Source organism: Falco rusticolus, chromosome 6 (genome assembly GCF_015220075.1).
Source record: "Falco rusticolus isolate bFalRus1 chromosome 6, bFalRus1.pri, whole genome shotgun sequence".
Taxonomy (NCBI): Eukaryota; Metazoa; Chordata; class Aves; order Falconiformes; family Falconidae; genus Falco; species Falco rusticolus.
The window spans coordinates 4,794,115-4,812,840 of NC_051192.1; the positions used below are offsets into that span (position 1 = coordinate 4,794,115).

At 42.8% G+C, this 18,726-nt stretch overlaps 1 protein-coding gene across 1 annotated transcript in view; it reads right to left on the minus strand.

The window, feature by feature from the left end:
* Positions 1 to 5,892: 5,892 nt before the first annotated feature.
* Positions 5,893 to 18,726, minus strand: part of EFCAB2 (EF-hand calcium binding domain 2) — a 32,156-nt gene continuing 19,322 nt past the window's right edge. The window contains exons 2-7 of the mRNA XM_037392563.1: positions 18,307 to 18,391; positions 13,817 to 13,889; positions 9,211 to 9,290; positions 7,294 to 7,336; positions 7,127 to 7,193; positions 5,893 to 6,149 (exon numbers count right to left, since the gene is read on the minus strand). Of these exons, the coding sequence (XP_037248460.1) occupies positions 6,034 to 6,149; positions 7,127 to 7,193; positions 7,294 to 7,336; positions 9,211 to 9,290; positions 13,817 to 13,889; positions 18,307 to 18,391 (464 nt within the window). The 3' untranslated portion in view covers positions 5,893 to 6,033. The remainder of the gene's footprint in view (positions 6,150 to 7,126; positions 7,194 to 7,293; positions 7,337 to 9,210; positions 9,291 to 13,816; positions 13,890 to 18,306; positions 18,392 to 18,726) is intronic.

Consider the following 18,726-nt stretch of genomic DNA (forward strand, 5'->3'; position numbering starts at 1 on the left):
TGACTCAAGGCCCCTGTATTTAGAGTGGTCTTTTCCCCACTACACAATTTCTCCAGGAAGTTCTCCCCTTTTGATCTCAGCAGTTGCTGGTAAAACATTGTACTTAGCTTAACCACGAATCTCTGCAACTTTGATGAAGCCCAAAGAACTAGAGAAAGGTTCTCTGCTTTCCATCAAGCTGGAGTTGAATTTGAAGGCATCTCTCTGTCGGGGGGAGCTCTGGGGAATGGCATCGCTTCTCAAGGCAACAACTTAACACCACATGAAAACTCACTACGTTCTGGGGGTTTTATTTTAGTTTTGTCTCTGCGATAATGAGTGCAACCTCACCAGGCAAGTATTTCAACAAAGTGGTCCTTAAAGTTGAACTACTGATTTTTAATTGGCTGTGTTACTATAAATTAAAACGAAGCTAAATTTCAGCCTTTGTTACTAGCTTCCATCTGGACCATACCACATCCCTAGTATTCCATCACTGTAAAACCTGAACTGTTGTCATGCGTACAGCTTAGGTAACTTGCACATGTGGAAGACCTCACATGGAGAGCTTCAAATTCTTATATTGTCAGCTCCAAAATCACCCCTCTGGAAAACCTGAGAACTCCATTCCGGTTATGGTAATCCCTAGGCTGGTGTCCAGGAAAAGGCATGGCTGCACACCGCAAAGCAAAGCTTAGGACCTGTTCTGCACCGAAGGACACTGCTACCTTGGTGGGAAAGAGACTCCTGTTGGCAGCAAATATGCAAAGGCTTTGCTCTACACGACGCATCTTATTTCACACTGTTTCTTTCTATGCTATCATTCAGGCAGGGATCTGCAACAGCCAAGCTTGTTGGAAAAGGGCTTCTAAAAGGAACAGAGCCCAGGATAAAAGGAATCAGGTTAGCATATGTAATCACAGAAGCAACATGTGTTGTGTTTTTAAGGCTGCAGTGTTTCCAGGATAACGGCAGGAAGAGGTAATTTTAAGCCTCCATGCAGTAACACCCTAGATTTCTGCTTTTTGTACTCCAAACAATATGGAAAAGTTCCGTCTGCTCACGCTTGCTGAATATTGCTTGCTTGCATTACTGGAGACAAAATGAACTACCTACTCACATGGGGTTACATTTTCAGTCGTTTCAGTGCCACAAGTTGCATGCTGGTTGCACACATCTCTGTCAGCTCTACCAGAGATGAGGCTTCATTTAAAGAGACTAAAAGGTTTTCACAATGAACGCCCCGTGAGCCAGCGCATCGCTCTTCCTGCAGCTCTTCTGCAGACAGAACTGCCTTTGAAGTCAATGGGAGTTCTGCCTGAATAAGGACTTCAGGATTTGGGCCCCAGGATATAAACGCTGTGATCAGTCTTTTCAGCATAATGAATAACATTTTCTTGGCTTTCAGAACTATGCTAAGCCAAATAGTAGCCCCAGGGATTCAAAATGGGTTAAACAGGAGAATCTGCTTTGTTTCAACCTACATCTTTATTTAGCTTTTAAATCAGCATCGTCCCCATGCCTAGTACTGACCTGCCCCCCCAAAACAACCCTCCAACAATAAGACCAGATGTTTCAATAGTTTTACAACCAGACTTATCACGGAGTGAGACACTGTGAAGCAGAGCTGGGTTCCGTGGAAAACAAACAGCCTTGCTGCAGACCAACCTGCTTAGAAGCTGCGACCTGAAGGTACGGTCTGGAACGAGAGACTTGAAGGCTGAGAACTTTATTAATTATGTGACAGGGAGGTCTGTAGGCCCTGATTTTTATCAGAACATCATAGTACCAGACACTGTGCAAACATCAGAGCCAGGAATACAAAACGTCCGACAGGCAAGACAGATACTCTCCGTCTCCTATTCCTTGTAATTACTTTGACTTTATAGGTGGAAAGTTCAGCTAGGGAGAGATTATACGACTTTCTCAATACCTCTCACCAAGTCTAGAATGAAACCTGCCTGCCAACCTGGTGCCTTGCTGTCGAGACTACGCTCCCCCTTTTCAACAACAGTAACAGCAGATGACAGGATTTAAAGAAATCATAGCTCCTCGTCCCCATCCCAGCCCCGGCTGAACTCCAGCATCCTCAGCCACTTCCCCCTGAAACCGAAGGCCTGGGATCCTCCCGATATCTGTGATGAGTTTTTCCAGGGCTGATTTCAGTGGTGGCAAGTCTAGATCAGGTGATAAACGCCACCCTGTCATGGGCAGCAACATGGGGCAGAGCAAAACTCTCTGGCATTTTCAACCCTCGCAGGCCAGCGCGCAAGTGGCTTAATGAAATGAGGTGTAAGAGAACCAGGAGAAAAGACAGAGTCAAACAAGACAAAGGAGGGAAAACATTGCAAGTTCTTCTTGCCTGAACAGAGGTAAGAGCCTTAACATTTTGCAGGCTCTTACCTCTGGGAAACGCAGGTGGAGGTGCACTGGTGGACAGCCCAGTCCCCTTCCCGCAGTGCCCATAGCCTTTTGGTGGCCGCAGCAACTCCTGTTTCTACCCAGTCCATAGAGAGTGTGAACGGACTGTAAATACCACGGTGGCACGTGCAGCAACGGGGAAGTGTTGAAGCCTTCAGGTGCGAATGTATACGAGACTGTCACTACCAGGCAGAAAAGTGTTTTGGAGAAGCAACCCCAAAGCTGATGAGGAAAACATAAAAAGCGATGCGGTACCTTGAATACAAGCAGCAGGGCTGCCAAACACAAAGTCAGCAGCTGGAAGAACTTCTCCACAGTATCGATAGCACTGAGGAGAAGGTCTCCACTACATACCAGATATGCCCTGGCACAGCTGAACCTACTGAAAGTTTTAAACAAGTGAAGTCTTGTCCAGCCTACAACGCGCAGCAGTGATGTAAACAGCCTGCTGATTCAGTTGTATTTGTAGATGGTTTCCAGGGTTTGCTTCTTTGATTTCTTCTTTTTCTTTTCTGTTTTCTTTTTTACGTCTGGGTAATGAGTTCCCTTCCCTCTCCCTCCTTCAGCTAGGTCAAAACCCCTCCGACTTCCCCAGTTTCTTCAAAGCCTTGGCTCTGCTTCCCTGTGTGGATGTAGTCCAGGTGCCAGGCTGGTTCCTCCCTAGAGGCTTCCTGGTGCGATGATCTGCTCCCTTATCTGGGTTCCTGATCTTGAGGGTAGAGGCAAAACAGCCAGCAAGGAGAGGCATGTAGCAAGAGACAGCTCAGGACCACTCAGCAGTTTGATCTGTCCACCTGAGTGAAGAGGATAATGTATTTTTCCATTCAAATTTAGAAGCTAAAAGGGTTTTTTTTAGTTATGGCAAAATGGTTCCCTAAACCCCCTCTCCTCCCTCTTCCCCTGGGGTGCAGGACCCCGCTCACCCGCAGGGAGCACAGTGACGCAGGGCGCTCAGAGAGCCCATCCCAGGGAGCGTCACAGAGGTCCCTCGTGCAGCCCCCCAGCACCACAGGGAGACAGGTGGGCACGGCACAGGCTGGCAAGTGGTGCCAGACAAGGGCACCGGAGCAGCGTGTAGGGCACCAGAGCAGAGTGTAGGGCACCAGAGCAGCGTGTAGGGCACCAGAGCAGCGTGTAGGGCACCGCTCAGCTGCTGCCGGGGTGGCTGCCCCACAAGATGCTCGGAGCACCGCTGCACAAGCCCAGCCGGCAGGGAGCACGCAGCTTTCCGCATCCTACAGGGGCTGAGATTTGTTCGGGACACTCCCTTCGCCCCCCGTTTGGAAACTCGCTAGGCAATGGCATTTGGTTGCTTATGCTCAAAAGTGAGGACTTGCTTTTATCTGTTCTGTTCCCACAAATCTTTCTTGGGGACAGGTATAAAGAAGATGGGGCTGGAGGCGTTGCTGTGTGATAAATTCAGGCACAACCCCATTTTCAGTTGCCCAAATACCCTTGCATTTGAGGACTGTGGGATAAAAAATAGTATCTGTATCATCAAAGGATACATGTTAAGATCCTATCTGCACTATGCATCGTAACTGTGGTACCTGGGTGTCCTGATTGATACGGCAGCAGCTGAGGTGGCCTCTGGGGTAGCACCACTAGGAACAAATTGTGCTCTCTCTGGAGCACTGCAAACTCTGGAATGATTTCCTGGTATCAGCATCTTCCTGCTGACATCCAAGATGAGGCTGACAGTGGCTCCAAGACTGCAGAATATGAATGAAACTTGTATTCACGCCAGCTGTGTCAGAAATCCAGTAAAACATACTGTCTATCCAATGGAAGAAGGATTATTATTTCTAGGGAAAATAATTCCAGCTTCCAAAGAGAGACTAAAGAAGGCTAATAAAAAATATATTTTCTTAATTGGCCTTTGCTGCTCTTGCTTTAATCTTCAAAAACCTGTATCATCATGCATTATAACACTAATGATTACCGTTTTTTTCATTCTTACTGACAAAGAGATGAAATACACAGTAAATGTGTTAACGAGAGTGCACTGCCGGGTCTTGGGACCAATGCAACAGTGGGTCCCAGGTGGAAACCTAGCTTAGAACTAGGCAAATGTTGTTTACCTGCATTAACATTTTGTTGCCTTACCATTTAAGAAAGTATCAGTGACAGACAGCTCGGGTTAGAGCAGAAAGAGAATTTTTTAAAAGGTCTCTCCCAGATTGCTTTTGCTTCCATCACCACGTTTAGATTCGTGCTAATCTCTTCTTGGCGAGACAGCTCCCTTGAGGCTCGGTATGAAAACAGTTCCTCCGAGCTTCCAGCTCCAGTGAAAGAAATGGGGAGAGCAAAAGACGTGACATGAAGAGCCTTGGGCTCTGTTCTCAGCTCTGCCACTAGAAGGGCATGACAGGGGGTAAGGCAATCAATGCCTCTGTGTGTCACTTACCCAGATTTCATCAGCTGATGAAGTCTGTTGATGACACAGAGCTGGGATACGGAGTTAAGACAGAGGAGTGGCAGGACACTGCACAAGAGGAAAACAAACTTGACAGGGAGTAGAAAAACAGAAATGGGGTGGAAGGTGTGGAGCGCGAATTGCAAGATGGTGCCTTTGAGGACCAGACCACAGAATCTTCTCCTACCTGCTGAGACCTCATCAGCTGAGGGCAACCACTGATCACTTGTTAGAAGGTGATGTACAAGGTAAGAACCCAAGGGAAAGAACGTGAACTCAAAGGACAACAGTACAGTAACAGACAAGAAAATGTTTAAGCTAGAAATGAGAAGAGCAATCAGGTCTGTGGTGGACTTCCAGCACAGGTGGTTGAGACACATATTCCACCCTAACATATTTTAAAAAAATGGTGCTTCATCAGTTTACAAAACCCAAATTCTACTCCTATGATCCTAAGTTTTGAACCGTTTACGCTCCCAACTTTCAAACTGGTTATGAAAGGGAACTGTTTATTGCCTACAGAAACAGAAATGTTCTCAAGGATTACTTTGGTTGCAGATTTGACTACAACAATGGTTTGAGTGTTACCTGCATGTTTAAAATGGGAGCAAAATACATTGTCCCAGTGGAGGAGTAACACAAAATGGAACAAACTGGGCCAGTTTAATTGCCTATGATAAACAAAACACAAGTGTTTGACAAAAACTAGAAATTGTAGAAAGTGTATTTGATCTATTATATTATTTCAAAAGGAGTAACCTACCTGGTGCCTTATTAGTTGAACACAAAGAGGGATTACATTTAAATATAAAAGCTTTATCTTAGTAGAATGCCTTTGTGATTTTGGTCATCTTAAAATACTCACCTGCTTATGACCCGCTTTCACGGTTTTCACTTTCCATTAGTTTTTTCAGATGCAATTGTAAAGTCATTTCTTGACTCCATTAACATCATTTTTCCTGTTATTTTCAAACCAAATTCCATGATTTCTTTCCCAGACCTTACACAGTATTTCTGTCAAGAGCTCTTTTTTCAGGTGTGAATATATTTCAACATGTATACAGAACGCAAGGAAATATAGCTACACAGATTTTATTTTAATTATAAGCACAAAGTCACAACCTGAGCTTTGTTATACTTTAAAATACATATTCCAACTAACTGCCAAGCTACACTGCCGTTACCAAAAGGCATCTCCAACGCTGAAGGGGAAGATTTTAAGTTTCATCTACTGTCATCACTGAAATGTAGTCTCTGTAGTGAACAGTATTTGTTTCTGGATCTAGAGCCGTGGAGAGCATGTCCTCCATTTCTTCCTGAGTGAAGGGCTCACCTGAAAGACAGCAGAGAATAACGCTTTGTCTCAGGCTGGCAGATTACACCTCTGTTCCCTCACAAGGATCTCCTTTTGGTCCTCACACAGAGGAGAAAAGGAGAAATACTAAGGATCCAATTCCTTCACTCTTGCCAGTGTAAGCCCTGCCACACCAAGCGAGCTGGATCTTCTGATCGCCTTCTGGTCCACAGACTCCAAACAGCCTGTTCCTCTCTGCCACAGGGATTTCGAAACAACCATTTTTGTCAGAATGAATTCTTCTAATGTGTACGTTAGAATTATTATCTCTCATTTGGCTATCCCTGCACTCATATTTACATCATGAAAGGCTTCTGGTTTTTCTCTTTTAGGAGCTTCAAAGCTGCTGATGGCCTATTTCATCCGTCTTTGAGAACACGGTTCCCATCTGAGGGTAGGTCTTGCGCAAAGCCTGCACATCATTTTGTACTTCAGGCAGGCAGGCATGAGTCAGCCGTGCAAGAAAAGCAGGCTCATCAAGGGATACTGAGGATTACATGATATACAACTTAAATCTGCTCTTGGAATCTCTTTGTTTGCATGCAGCACTAGAATTAAGATCAAGATAATGTAGGAACAAATAAGCACTGAAACTACCTGAAACATCTGGAAATCTAAAATACAGTTCTCAGGAGGACAGAAAAAAAGAGTCACATCCTTACAAAGCACAGAGATGTGCACAGAATCATAAAACACCGCACAAGATTGAATTATGACTCTTAATAATAATAATCTCTATCTCATAAAGTCTGCAAGCAAGCAGATAAATGTTCTTTCCCTGCATTATTCACCAGTGAAATGATGTAGTCTGCAGCCAGTCATCACAGCAACGGTATTTTTTGAAGAGAATGTATCTACTCCCGCAAGTTTTGGCATGCAGAATGAGGACCTCAAGCTGCCATGTACACATGTAATGTTTATTTACTTAAATAGTGATATTACAAAAGTCATGTTACCTTCTTCAGTCAAATATTTGACCAGCTTCTCCTTAGTAATATATCCACATTTATTCTCATCCAAAGCCTTTAAAGAAAAAGAATAAAACTTGTGGGTTTAACCATCCTGAATCAAGAATCAGCAACTTCTTTCCAGCAATTCAGTACTTGAATATTCAGTTACAGACCTCAAACGCATGTAGAAGAACATCTTCTGGAATAGGCCGGTAGCTGAAACCATTGAATCAGAAAGTTAAGTCACTGTTTGTCAGGCTGCTGTACTACTCTGAAAAAATAAAATATGAGCACCAAACGAAAGGAAAAACTTATTTTCTATGAGAATTTACCAAGTTTGTCTATCAAACATTTAACTCCACCTTGACTTTTTGGAACTGTCCATATCGTTACCTCTTATGTCTTTTATTGTACTCCTGTTTAATTTTCCTTGTGCTAAAGAGCCAGATGAATGGCTTCTGCATGTCTGAGCTGGCTGAGTGGGTCAGCAGGAATCGGTAATAGCTGAATCATTCCACATAAGACAATGCACTGAAAAGAAGGTGGCCAAAAAAAAACCCAACAAAGTTCTGTCCAGATATGCCAGACAACAGCCAACAGATCACCTAGTGGGACTCTGACAGCCTAATGAGCTGATGATGAGCGAAGGAGGCTGGTAGCTACCAAAGAAAAGGTTTGTCACGAACAATTTCAGAGAGATGGCAGAACCGAGCACGTGTGTGCGTGCATGTGTGCCTGACTTCAGAGCTGAAAAGGAAGCCCTGTGCAGCAATGGAAACCTTCCATATCCCAGCAGACTCTCACCAACCCCCGAAAATACTAAAGAGAAGACACTGAAGGCAAGGAGATTCTAACTGCTTGATTGTTTCGTCCAGACCCGCCTCGCTCTTTTATTATCTAAAAATCAAATGTGCTAAGAAGAGGCCTTGTTTTTATGATCTAAATCTCATGTGCCCTTGGACAAGTGAACTATGGACATAGTGCCCAAAAGATAAAGTGGGTCTTGACAAGCCTGCAGTAGCCTGGGGAAAGTGTGTGAGGTTTTTATTTGTGTGTGTGTGTGTGTTTGTGTGGAGGGGGTGTGGAGGAGGAGCAGAGAGCCCAGAGCAGCCAGGGATCATTTTGTGATCATCAGTGTGGAGCCAGAAATGTGCCAAGAAGGCCAGAGAAGGTGAAGGCGCAGGAACCTGAGAATGCAGCACACTTGCACCAGCACAGCAGAACCCCAACACTGATGGCTGGTTCGTGTCCAGGCAGGGGCACGAAGGCTCTCAAACACAGCCCCATGTTGGACCCCGCGGCCTCTGGGCACTGCCAGACAGTTTTGGGAAATCCTATAGCTATTTCATGTACCGAACACCTTCCCACCCTCTGTGCACAAAACAACTTCTCAGTATTGGACAAGACTGAGCCTCCCAAAACCCTTGGCTACCATCTTTAAAACAAAAGACAAATTCCTTATAATTAATCTTGCTTTTAGTGCAAAATACCAAAATAGCACAGGTTGCTGTGTACATGCAAACATTTCTATGTACCTTTTAATATGAACAGCAAAAATAAACAGTGTTTTTGTTCTAGGCTTCTATTAGATCAGGAGGCATTTAGGGTGCTAGTTGTATACATTCAACTGTACCTGGCAGCCACTTTGAGACATGAATATGAAGCTGATTTGTACAACTTATTAAAAACACACTGTAACAGACTGTGGTTCTCAGTAACTGTAACTCATATGTTCAGAGAAAGTAATGGTTATGACCTTAATTTGCATATAAAATATTTTAGAGACGCACAGAACATGTTGAAAAGCAAGTTAATTCTGATTCATATTAAAAATAAAAAAGCTACACATTATCATAATTCATGATTATAAGCTAGTATTATTTATATCATCTGTACAACATAATTCTGTGTAGGTGATGTAATTTCGAAACAAAATCTATCAAACTAATGTAATCTGAGTTTAAATAAAAAAAAAAAAACAACCCTGTACTCCTTCCAGTTACATAAAATGACTGTAGATGTATTTATTCTGAATCCACCCTGTCAATCTGGAATAAACTACAGACGCAGAAAAATCCACTTTCCATTACCTTCTGTCGAGTACTACTTTTGTCATCACTGGAAGAAATTTTTCCAGATGAATGTATCCAGTTGGTTCTTCTTCTTCTACCTAAAAATAAAACTTAAGTATGGCAGGTTATATGACCCATTAGCAAACTAATATAAAAACCAGAAAACTGGGGTGGTTCCTGCGTTAAAATTACGGAGTTAGACTTTGAATATTTCTATCAGGCTTTTAGTATCACATGGCACCATAACATCTGTGTGAAATGATTGTGATTGAATAGGAAGAAAATCAAGGAAGAAATAATATCCCAGGCAAAATACAGACCTGCTATTATAGACACTTTCAACAAGCCAATGTTGCCCTCTTGTGCCTGGAAACCATTCACGCAAGGGAACGGGATGCCTGGTAACTGATCTTATCTCCCACAGCCACTCAGCAGAGGTTTAAACATTCAGACTGCGTTCATACTAGTGAAGTCTAGCAGGACCTGGCACATTCCCAGGCAGCGTGGTGTGACCACCCGTAACAGCAAACCATTAGCACGTTCCCTGACATGATTTTGGCCTGTGTCACCTAACACTGCCCCCAGCAGTCACCAGGCCTGGCTAGGACCTTGGGGACTCTTCCCCAGCAGGCTGCTTTGGGCAGCCACTCTACATAAAACATTCGCCAGGGTAGACATGAGCTGCTGTGTGCCAGCTGGCTTCGACACCCAGGGATGTTTCTGGGCATATTTAATGTGCTAGTTTGGACATAGCCCCAGCCTAGTACACCTCAAGGATGGAATTCATTGCCTCCACATGTTTCATAGCCAGAGAGAATTGTCAGGGGAAAGACCAGCGAGGCAGGCAGACTGAGTCAGGGCAGTCTGAAACAGTCACAGGACAGCTCATAAAATGCTACACAAAGAAAAGCTTCCCTTTGCCTCCCAAATAAACTAACACGATTAGTCCCAAAACATCGGGGACTTCTAGCAGCATTCCCACTGCATTCCTGTACTTCCACAAGAGATGAGCAACATGGTAAAAACTGCTGCCTATCATCAGGGTGCGTTCCCCTGTGAAAATTTCAAGTTTTACTCCCAAGGAGCCCTCTTGATGGAGCTAGCCTGTGCCTGTCTGCATTGAAACTGGATGCGTGCCTTGTGGTCTCATGTGGCAGCAGTGACACCTTGCTAGGCTCTCCAAGACACAGCTCAGACTGAAAGAACAATCAGGCACCGATTTGAAACCTCCTAACTGAGCCAGGAAAAAACGAAGTAAGAAATCCTCCTGGGAGCTGGGTCAGAGCTGGGGTGAGGCCTGATACATCCAGTTGCTTAACCGGAGAGCTGCTGCCTGCTCTTTTCCAGTACTCTTGAAGGGGTTTGGTTGCTAGAAGAAGGAAGAAGCCACCACCTCCTGCGGCTTCAGAGTGGAAATTGGCTTGAAAAGGCACTTTTCCCCTTCTGTTTGGTGAACCTAGCAGAAGGGATATTTAGCAAGGAAATGAAGCCGTTGCATGCTTCACGCTAAATCAAATAGTACCTTTTACCATTATGGAATCATTTGGTTTACTGCTTGATTGATTGAAAAGGCATAACAAAATACCTGGCAAAACTGAACTTTTTTCCAGTGACATTAACAGCCAATACACTGAACTATTCCATGCATCGCAAATATTGAGATGTGTAAGTACACAGGACGTTTTAGGGAACATCTGTGCTTCAACTAGTTTTAGGTCAGAAGTCCATGGAGACAGAAAAAGAAATATGGCAGCTATTTATCTGAAGGAGAGAGATGTGTCTTATATTAAGCAGAACAACCAAAATCAAGGACCCAGAACACCCATGAAGGTCGCAAGTTATATAAACAATGTTTAAGAGCACAAAACCATTAGATCTGCTCATCCAAACAGTTGAAGGCCATCCCACCTTTCACACCAGAAGAACTCATCAGCAAGGACCACTTCAGAGCTCAACATAACAAATACCTATGAAAGTATCAGCCCTCACTGACAAATCTCACCCAGATTTGCCTCTTTCTGTTGGTGTGCTGTTTGTATTTCGCCTTCAGAAAGCAGTCTGCAGAAGAAACGTGTCCTTCCTGACAACGGACCTAGCCCTGGGAGGTGATGAGCAACTTCAGCTTCCTCTGAGCTGGAAAGAACAGCTTCCATTTCAGTGGCTCTACAGGCCCAGCAATATCTTGAACTGTTAAAATTAGTCCTATTTCTAACATTGGATAGATATGTGAATTATTTGAAGATATTAACCTTGCCTAAATCAGTAAGTATTTGGATTTGCAGGTGTACGTATCCTCTTACCCTTCCTCATGCTTACTCCTGTTCAACACCTCATTTCCTATCGATGTTTTCCTTATTCTGTAATTTCCCCTCTTTTCACAGTGACTGTGACAATAACAGTATTTGCTTGTTCAGACTCCCTGAGTTTTGCTCAGTTTCTTTCCTTTGGGTAGATCCACAGCTCACATAACCACTGTGTTGTAGCACCCGTTATGTTTCGTATCTCTGCTCTCACAGCCATACTATTATTGCCCACGTAACATTTGGGGACTTGAGTCACAGAGAAATAAAACCATTGTCCAGAGTTATCCGGGAGATCTGTGGCAGAGCAGTGCACCGAACCTGGGATTTCAAACTGTAAGCGTTGTAGTAACCCTCAGATTAGTTTTCACCTTCTCTAGGCTTATCATTTAATCTTAATTTTTTAAGTAGGCCTAAAGATATGATAGTAAGTACAGCATTTAGCATAAGGCAATATAGGAAACAATATCTGATAATTTTTAGAGACAAAATAATCATATGAATGCTGATTTGGCAATACAAATAATTTGAGGGCAACATATGCTAGTTTAGCTACAATAAGCCTAATAGCAAGATGGGATGACTGAGAGACACAAGTATGAGAAACAGAAATTAATCACAGCTTACAAAGGGCAAAAATACTAAAGAAATAGCTTGGCTACAAACCGGCCAACAGAGACAATTTTTACTTTATCTAGATTAAGATAAAATGGTATTACCATAGTCACTGATAATAGTATCTTACATAAATTAAGATACATTTAGTACTTTAATTTAATACCCTTATAATTAACAATTGCATGCATGTTATACTGTCGTATCTCAAGAATCTTCTGCCTCACAGCTGCATTGCATTGTACTTTGTTATGTATGCTGAAAATGGGGGGGCGGGGGGAATAGAAACTCCGATCTCTTTGGGTGGGGGAGGCAGGCTGTGAACTCTCCTGGTTCCCCTGCACTGGGGCGAGGGGATGATCAAAGCATCCCCTTTCTTTTCTCAATTCTATATCTTGAGTCAATTGCACTGTCCATTTGCTGCAAACAAAAATCTCTGTGGGCCAGGATAAATATCATCTGTATTAAGCACCTTAAATTCTCTTTCCATTTTGTCTTGTTTGTCAGTAGGAGCTGGGACAATCTGGTACTGAGAGTACAGAACCAGAGCAGACAGATTGCAGTATCGTGTTAAAAGATCTCTCTCCTCTGACGGTTCTTTGAACTTCCTCAGCTGAAGCAGCTGCGTCATTTTCACAAGACAGCACAAGATTTCTCACACTAAATTTTGATCTACAAGAGACCAGACAAGCCTATTGAGTAGAGACTACTACTGCAACCATCCAGATTTTTGTTGGGGACAAGGAGAAAAGACTAAGCGAGATCAATTCCCAGTATCCTGACCTATACATGAAAAAGAAAAATCCTTCCTCCACCTCTCAGCCCCAGTATCTTCCATTCCTTAAGGCAGCATATCAGTTTGCAAAAAGAATGCAAAGTCTTTTTCCTACTTCTTTGCCCAATTTGTTAACCATACCCTGCCAAGGCACCAACACCCCATCCTTTCTATTACAAGCATGAGGTAAGGAGACAAAGACAGCGCAGGAAAAAATGGTGGAGAAATGTAAGCCAAGTTCCTTACCCCTGTATATAACCAGGAGAATAACTCTTGCAAGTTTTATGTCTGAATTCTGACTTACAGGCTTACATAATCAAGTAAAAAAAGATTACTGGCCTATAACTGAGAAATTTCAAGGCTGGAAGAAACCTCAAGACTGGGAGAAACATCATGAAGGACAGAGAGAGGTCTGGCTATATGATAGCAATAACAGGGGAAAAGAAATAGCAGGTCTTTTCCTCTGTGTATTTTTGGAATTTGATGTACAATTTTAACACCTGCTCAAGAACTGATTTTTATTATTTAATCATCCAGTGTGTGTCCATGGCACGTCCAGAAAAGTGAGATGGTTAGTGTTTGAATATCCTAATCCAACTGAGGTTTAGGACATTCTTTTCAATTAGCTAAAGCCAATTTTTCCTCCATTTTCTATAAATGCCCCTCCACCTTGGCACAGTGTCACAGTGACCTCCTCTGGTAAAAGAGAGTCAAAGGCTCCTCATTTTAACCCATCCGCGTCGTGACCTCATCAGCCTAAAGGCTTGCTTCAGGGCAACCTGAGAGACTGCCTGCCTGCCTGAATCACTTCCATGCCACTTCCAGCCTCTGGGAGAAGAGTTTAGGTTTCCCACACAGCGAGGCAGAAAGGCCAAACTTGTGCAAGCTTAAGATTGAAAAAAAAAACCAAAAACCAAAAGATCTACACATTTACCGTTGCAAGCAGTTCATGTAGCTCTGCCTCAGTTGGGAAGCAACCCAGTGACCTGACAATTGAACCAATCTCTCTGAAAGAAAGAAAGAAAGAAAGAAAGAAAGAACATCTTTGTCAGTAAACCTGCAATACAAAAATGTCTGTGGAGGATCCAGATACCGATTCAGAGCTTGTGTATAGGAGTGTGCATGTGCAAGCACACAAGCAGGCTTAAGCACATAGATGTGGACTTCTAAGACGATGTCTCAGTAAGCAATGTCTGTTTTTACAGACATTAAATATTCTGGAGCTGTTTGGAAGAGCATAATTGTTCTTGTGACTTCCCAAAAAACCCTCTTCTATACCATTGTGTTGCAGTGCACTGCGTGCGGGTTACTTTTCAACTGCTGTCCTCTAACGGTTAAGCTTAAAGTCTACAAGTATATAGATAATAAAACACTTGGAAATCTGCTGAGATAAAAGGTAACAAATAAAACATATGTTTACATTAAATGCTATAAAGATACAAATTCTAACTGCAGTAAAGAACAATTACAAAAGGTCAGGAAGGAGGCAGCCCTGTTATGCCCCTGCTGTGCTCTGAAAGAGTCCAACAGACCAATACAGTGGCTTTTCATCACCCTGTTTATGCTGCAAATTATATTCATAGCTTGCATTTACCTCTGAGCCTGGCCCAGTTGTTCTGAGACTCTAAATAGAATTCGGACCAAACTGGCAATGCCTCAAAAAAGTTTAAGATTAACAACATCACAAACTAGAAATAAAAGTACTGTAAAGATGTAAAAAAGAGTACTAATGAGACTTACGGTATGATTGCAAACAAAATAACAGAAGCATCAGTAATTGCTTGTGATTTTCAGTCCAATTCTATAACACAGAAATGCAAGCACATTTGACTTAAGTATCCACAGTGCTGGTGGTTCCCATGATTCAAACCCCTGTGGTTTCTTCATCAGTACACTTGGCAGAAAAATAGATTGCCTAATAAAAATGGTAGATACAAGAAGCAATGACCTTTGTAAAATCATCTTGAAACATCAAGGCCCCAAATGTGGCACACCAAGCACATGTAAAATTATACAGGCCAGTTCTTGGCCTCTTCAGACAGGTCCCGAAGAGCTCCCACTCGGATTGAAAACATGTGAGAAGCACTACAATAGGCAAAAGAGAGGAAAAGGCTGGCAGCACAAAAATAGTTACAAAACAAACCCCAATCCCATACGGTTGTTATGAAACAAAGCCATCTACTCAAATGACTCGGTAAAACCTTGCCCCTGTGGACGTCAGTGGAAGTTTGGCCACTGGCCTCGATGAGGTCAGACATTCAGTCATAATCCTTGTCCGTGCATCCTATTTCTAGCACAGATATGCTGCACTTGATGCTTTCACTCCTGCGCTCCCTCATCTTTCCCTGCTACAAGATAGTTGTAAACATTCTCTGCCTCCCCCAGAGAAACACCCAGCACAAATCCTGCCTCCTTGCTGTCCCACACCATCGCTGCTCTGACAGGCTGCCAGTGACGGGAAGGCTGCCATCGCCCTCCTGCCTCACCTCACACTCAGCAAAACTGCGATGTGACTAAGGTAAGCCAGGCCCTAGAAGAGTTTGCAAAATCTGGCATTGCTGGCTGCTGCTCCTGGCAGCGTGGGAATGCTGCTGGAAGTGTCTGTGGTGAAAAAAGCCATGTCGCATTTGGTAATAGCATGGAGTTTAAAAGACTGGGATAGGAAATTGTACTTTCCTCCCAGCCACTTCCTCTCACTTTGTTCAGCAGCTGCAGTTTCTGCTGTGCAGTTTCTAGCACACAAAAATGATGGTTAAAATGAGTTTATGTTCATACAAGTTTTGTAACACAGATGCAACAAAATTTTGGGTCATGGTTTTCACCCTGCATATAACACTCATGATGACAAGATTTGGAAAACCATGAAAGCTCTTGACTCAGGGTGTGTTGTAAACAGCATGAAAAAATGCCGTCTTCCTCACACCCGATTTCTTACTACCCTGTATTTGCATTAGGAGTCCTGCAACACCGACGTTGGCCTGTCAAGCCAGAGTAATCTTCCCTGTTCTTCAGAGGTATCTGATATTTCAGGCAATAATATGCACACATCTACAATTCTGGTTAAGAATTGTGCTGTACTGCCACCTTCTGATACAAGATAATCAGCCATTAATAATCCCGTTATTGTGATACAGCCCTGCACTATGAACCTAGGAATAATTAGACAATAAATTGTTGTTCACTGTCAGTAACTGTACTACGATAAAAATTAATGTGAAATTGTGCATTTAGTATGTCAAATAGACTTTTGAATGTCCCCTCTCACATGTTATGACTTACTGTCTGAATGAATACATATTTTTCTAAAAAGTCCGTTTGTATCATTTAATTGTTGTAGCAGTTTCTCAACTCTATATCCATCATATTACAGAGTGGGGATTGTCGCAAATTCTACAGCTATTTAGCCAGAACTGCAGATGTAAATGACAAATAAGCAACGAGTATGTCATGGTGCAGCGAGGGCTAGGGGCTCCCCAGGGCTGGGGGGGGTGGCAGTGGCAGGGGGTCCCCATGGCAGGGTGGCAGAGCAAAGCTGGGCAGCCAGGGCCTGTCCCACCACCCAGCCAGGAGCAGGGCACTGGGGGCACTGGGGCAGCCCCAGACCCGCGGCACCAGGCACCTTCCTGGGGATGGGCCAAGAGATTTAAGCAAGCATTCTTCCCAAAGAGCCCTGCGGGTGACAGAACACAATCGTACCAAGTGTGGAGATGTACCCTGAAATTCTCCCTATCTAGTATAACCAAAAAATCATTTCACTTCTATGAAGTACCCATAATTTCTTCAATTTAGAGGCATTAGTAAGCATGCATTGCTAAAACCATCAGCTAAATATTCTGCACCTCTCTTGCCTCTGATTTATAATGCAGAAAAGTTGTTTGGAACATTTAGTTTTCAAATTTGGCCTTGTGAGGAATGTCTAATGACAAAAATTTCACCAGTTCTTGTACTGCTTTGTAGTGTATATACTCAGTAATTGATCTGTAATTAAAAGCTCTGGTCATACTCTTGTGAAAATAGCAACTGGAAATATGAAAAATTACTTCACTAAACTTTAATGATAACAGTTTATAACAACTTCAAAACCTGCTCAGTGAGACATAAAGATGTGGGGTTTGTATTTTACAACAAAATCCATATTGTTACATGTATGGATGTTTGTGTTTAAATGAAGTTAAAGTAGCACCGTCAAATATTTGAACTTTAAAAATACCAGAATTAAGATTACCTAGGAAATTTTAAATTTTACTTCATTTAGCTCTGTATCTAATAGCCAGTTATGCCCTGATCAGTCTAAAAGCCCAAGTTTTTATCTTCTGCTGATCTTTTTCTTACTCCCTCATACAAGTATTTTGTTTGTATTTCCATAACATTTGCATGCTAAAGGTATAGTGCATCCAGTTCTCTCTCCTGACTCCTATGTGTGCATCCCATTCCCCCAGGTCTGGTCTTCCCATTTCAAAAAGGAGAAAGCTGAACAAGAAGGAGCACAAAAAAGAATGGCCAGAGCAATGGAACAGAATCTTCTAAGAGATTAAACACATCCAGACTCTTCAGCCTTGAACTACTGTGATGAGGGATGGATGTGACAGTTATGAAATCATTAATGGTGTCAAGAAGATTAATAGACAACAATTGTTCACTATTTATCATAAGACCCAAAAAACCCAAAACACCAAGCACCACCCAAATCATAATGTGGCAGACGTACAAAAAAAAACCCCAAGAAGAAATACTGTGTATTTGCTCAATTCCTTATATTCCTCCCCCAAGTAACTACTAGTAACTCGGATGAGGGTACTGAGCTCAAATGGACTTTTGGTGCAAGCAAGTATGACCAATAATAATAATTATTATTATTATTATTGTTGTTGTTGTTGTTATTATTATTATTGTTGTTGTTGTTATTATTATTATTAAATCAAATTTTATGCAAGTTTCTTCCAAGTCTCCTAAAAACACCTTCCTGTCAGACCAACATCCACCTCCCGTATTACCCCAGAGGAAGAAGGACGTGCAGGATGCATTGCAGTTGGAGACACCTACTGAGAGCAAGTAACCCTGACACACACTGGCAGGGACACCCCTTGATGTGCTGGCACTATACTGAAAGCGAGGGGATCCATTCGGGATCCAGGACCTGTAGGGCCAAATGAGCTATCAGAGCAGAGATTTGTACCCTTAGACTCCTTGTCTAGCTGCAGTTTCCTTTTGCCTCTTCACTCCACTAGTCCCAGCATCCCTCTCTCAAGCCAGTTTCAGTCTTCAACCACTGAACAATGCAAAATGTCTATTAAACAAGCAAAGATATACTTGTCTAATCAGGGCAATTCAATTACATTTTCTGGCAAAGCAGATGCAGGTTTGAGGAGTTATTTATCTCTATACCAGATCCCGTAATATTTCTATGTGAAGATATTTACAAACCTGACATCCACAGTTTGATTGCATTCATGGTCAAACACCTCAAAAGCTTCTATAATCTTTTTCTCAATTTCAGCTACTGCGTCATCTGCAAAAAGAAACATAAGAAAGGAAAGATTCACTGAACTGTTGCAACTGATTTATTTCCAATTTGAGCATTGCAACAGCAGAAGCACCAAAACTGATAAAGGGGCAAACAGGAAAGGTACTGAGAAAAAAAAAACCCAAAACATTCTAAATGCAAAATCAGTCATTTATATTAGTAATACGGCCTTGCTATGGCTCTGCAGCCACATCAGGTCTGGTGGTAATGGTACATCTGAGCTGCATGATCACCTAGCTGTGCAGTGTGGACCTTGCCCACAGTGTGCCACAGCTCCTTCTGCACCACAAGCCTGAGCCCTTCCTGGACACCACGGTGGC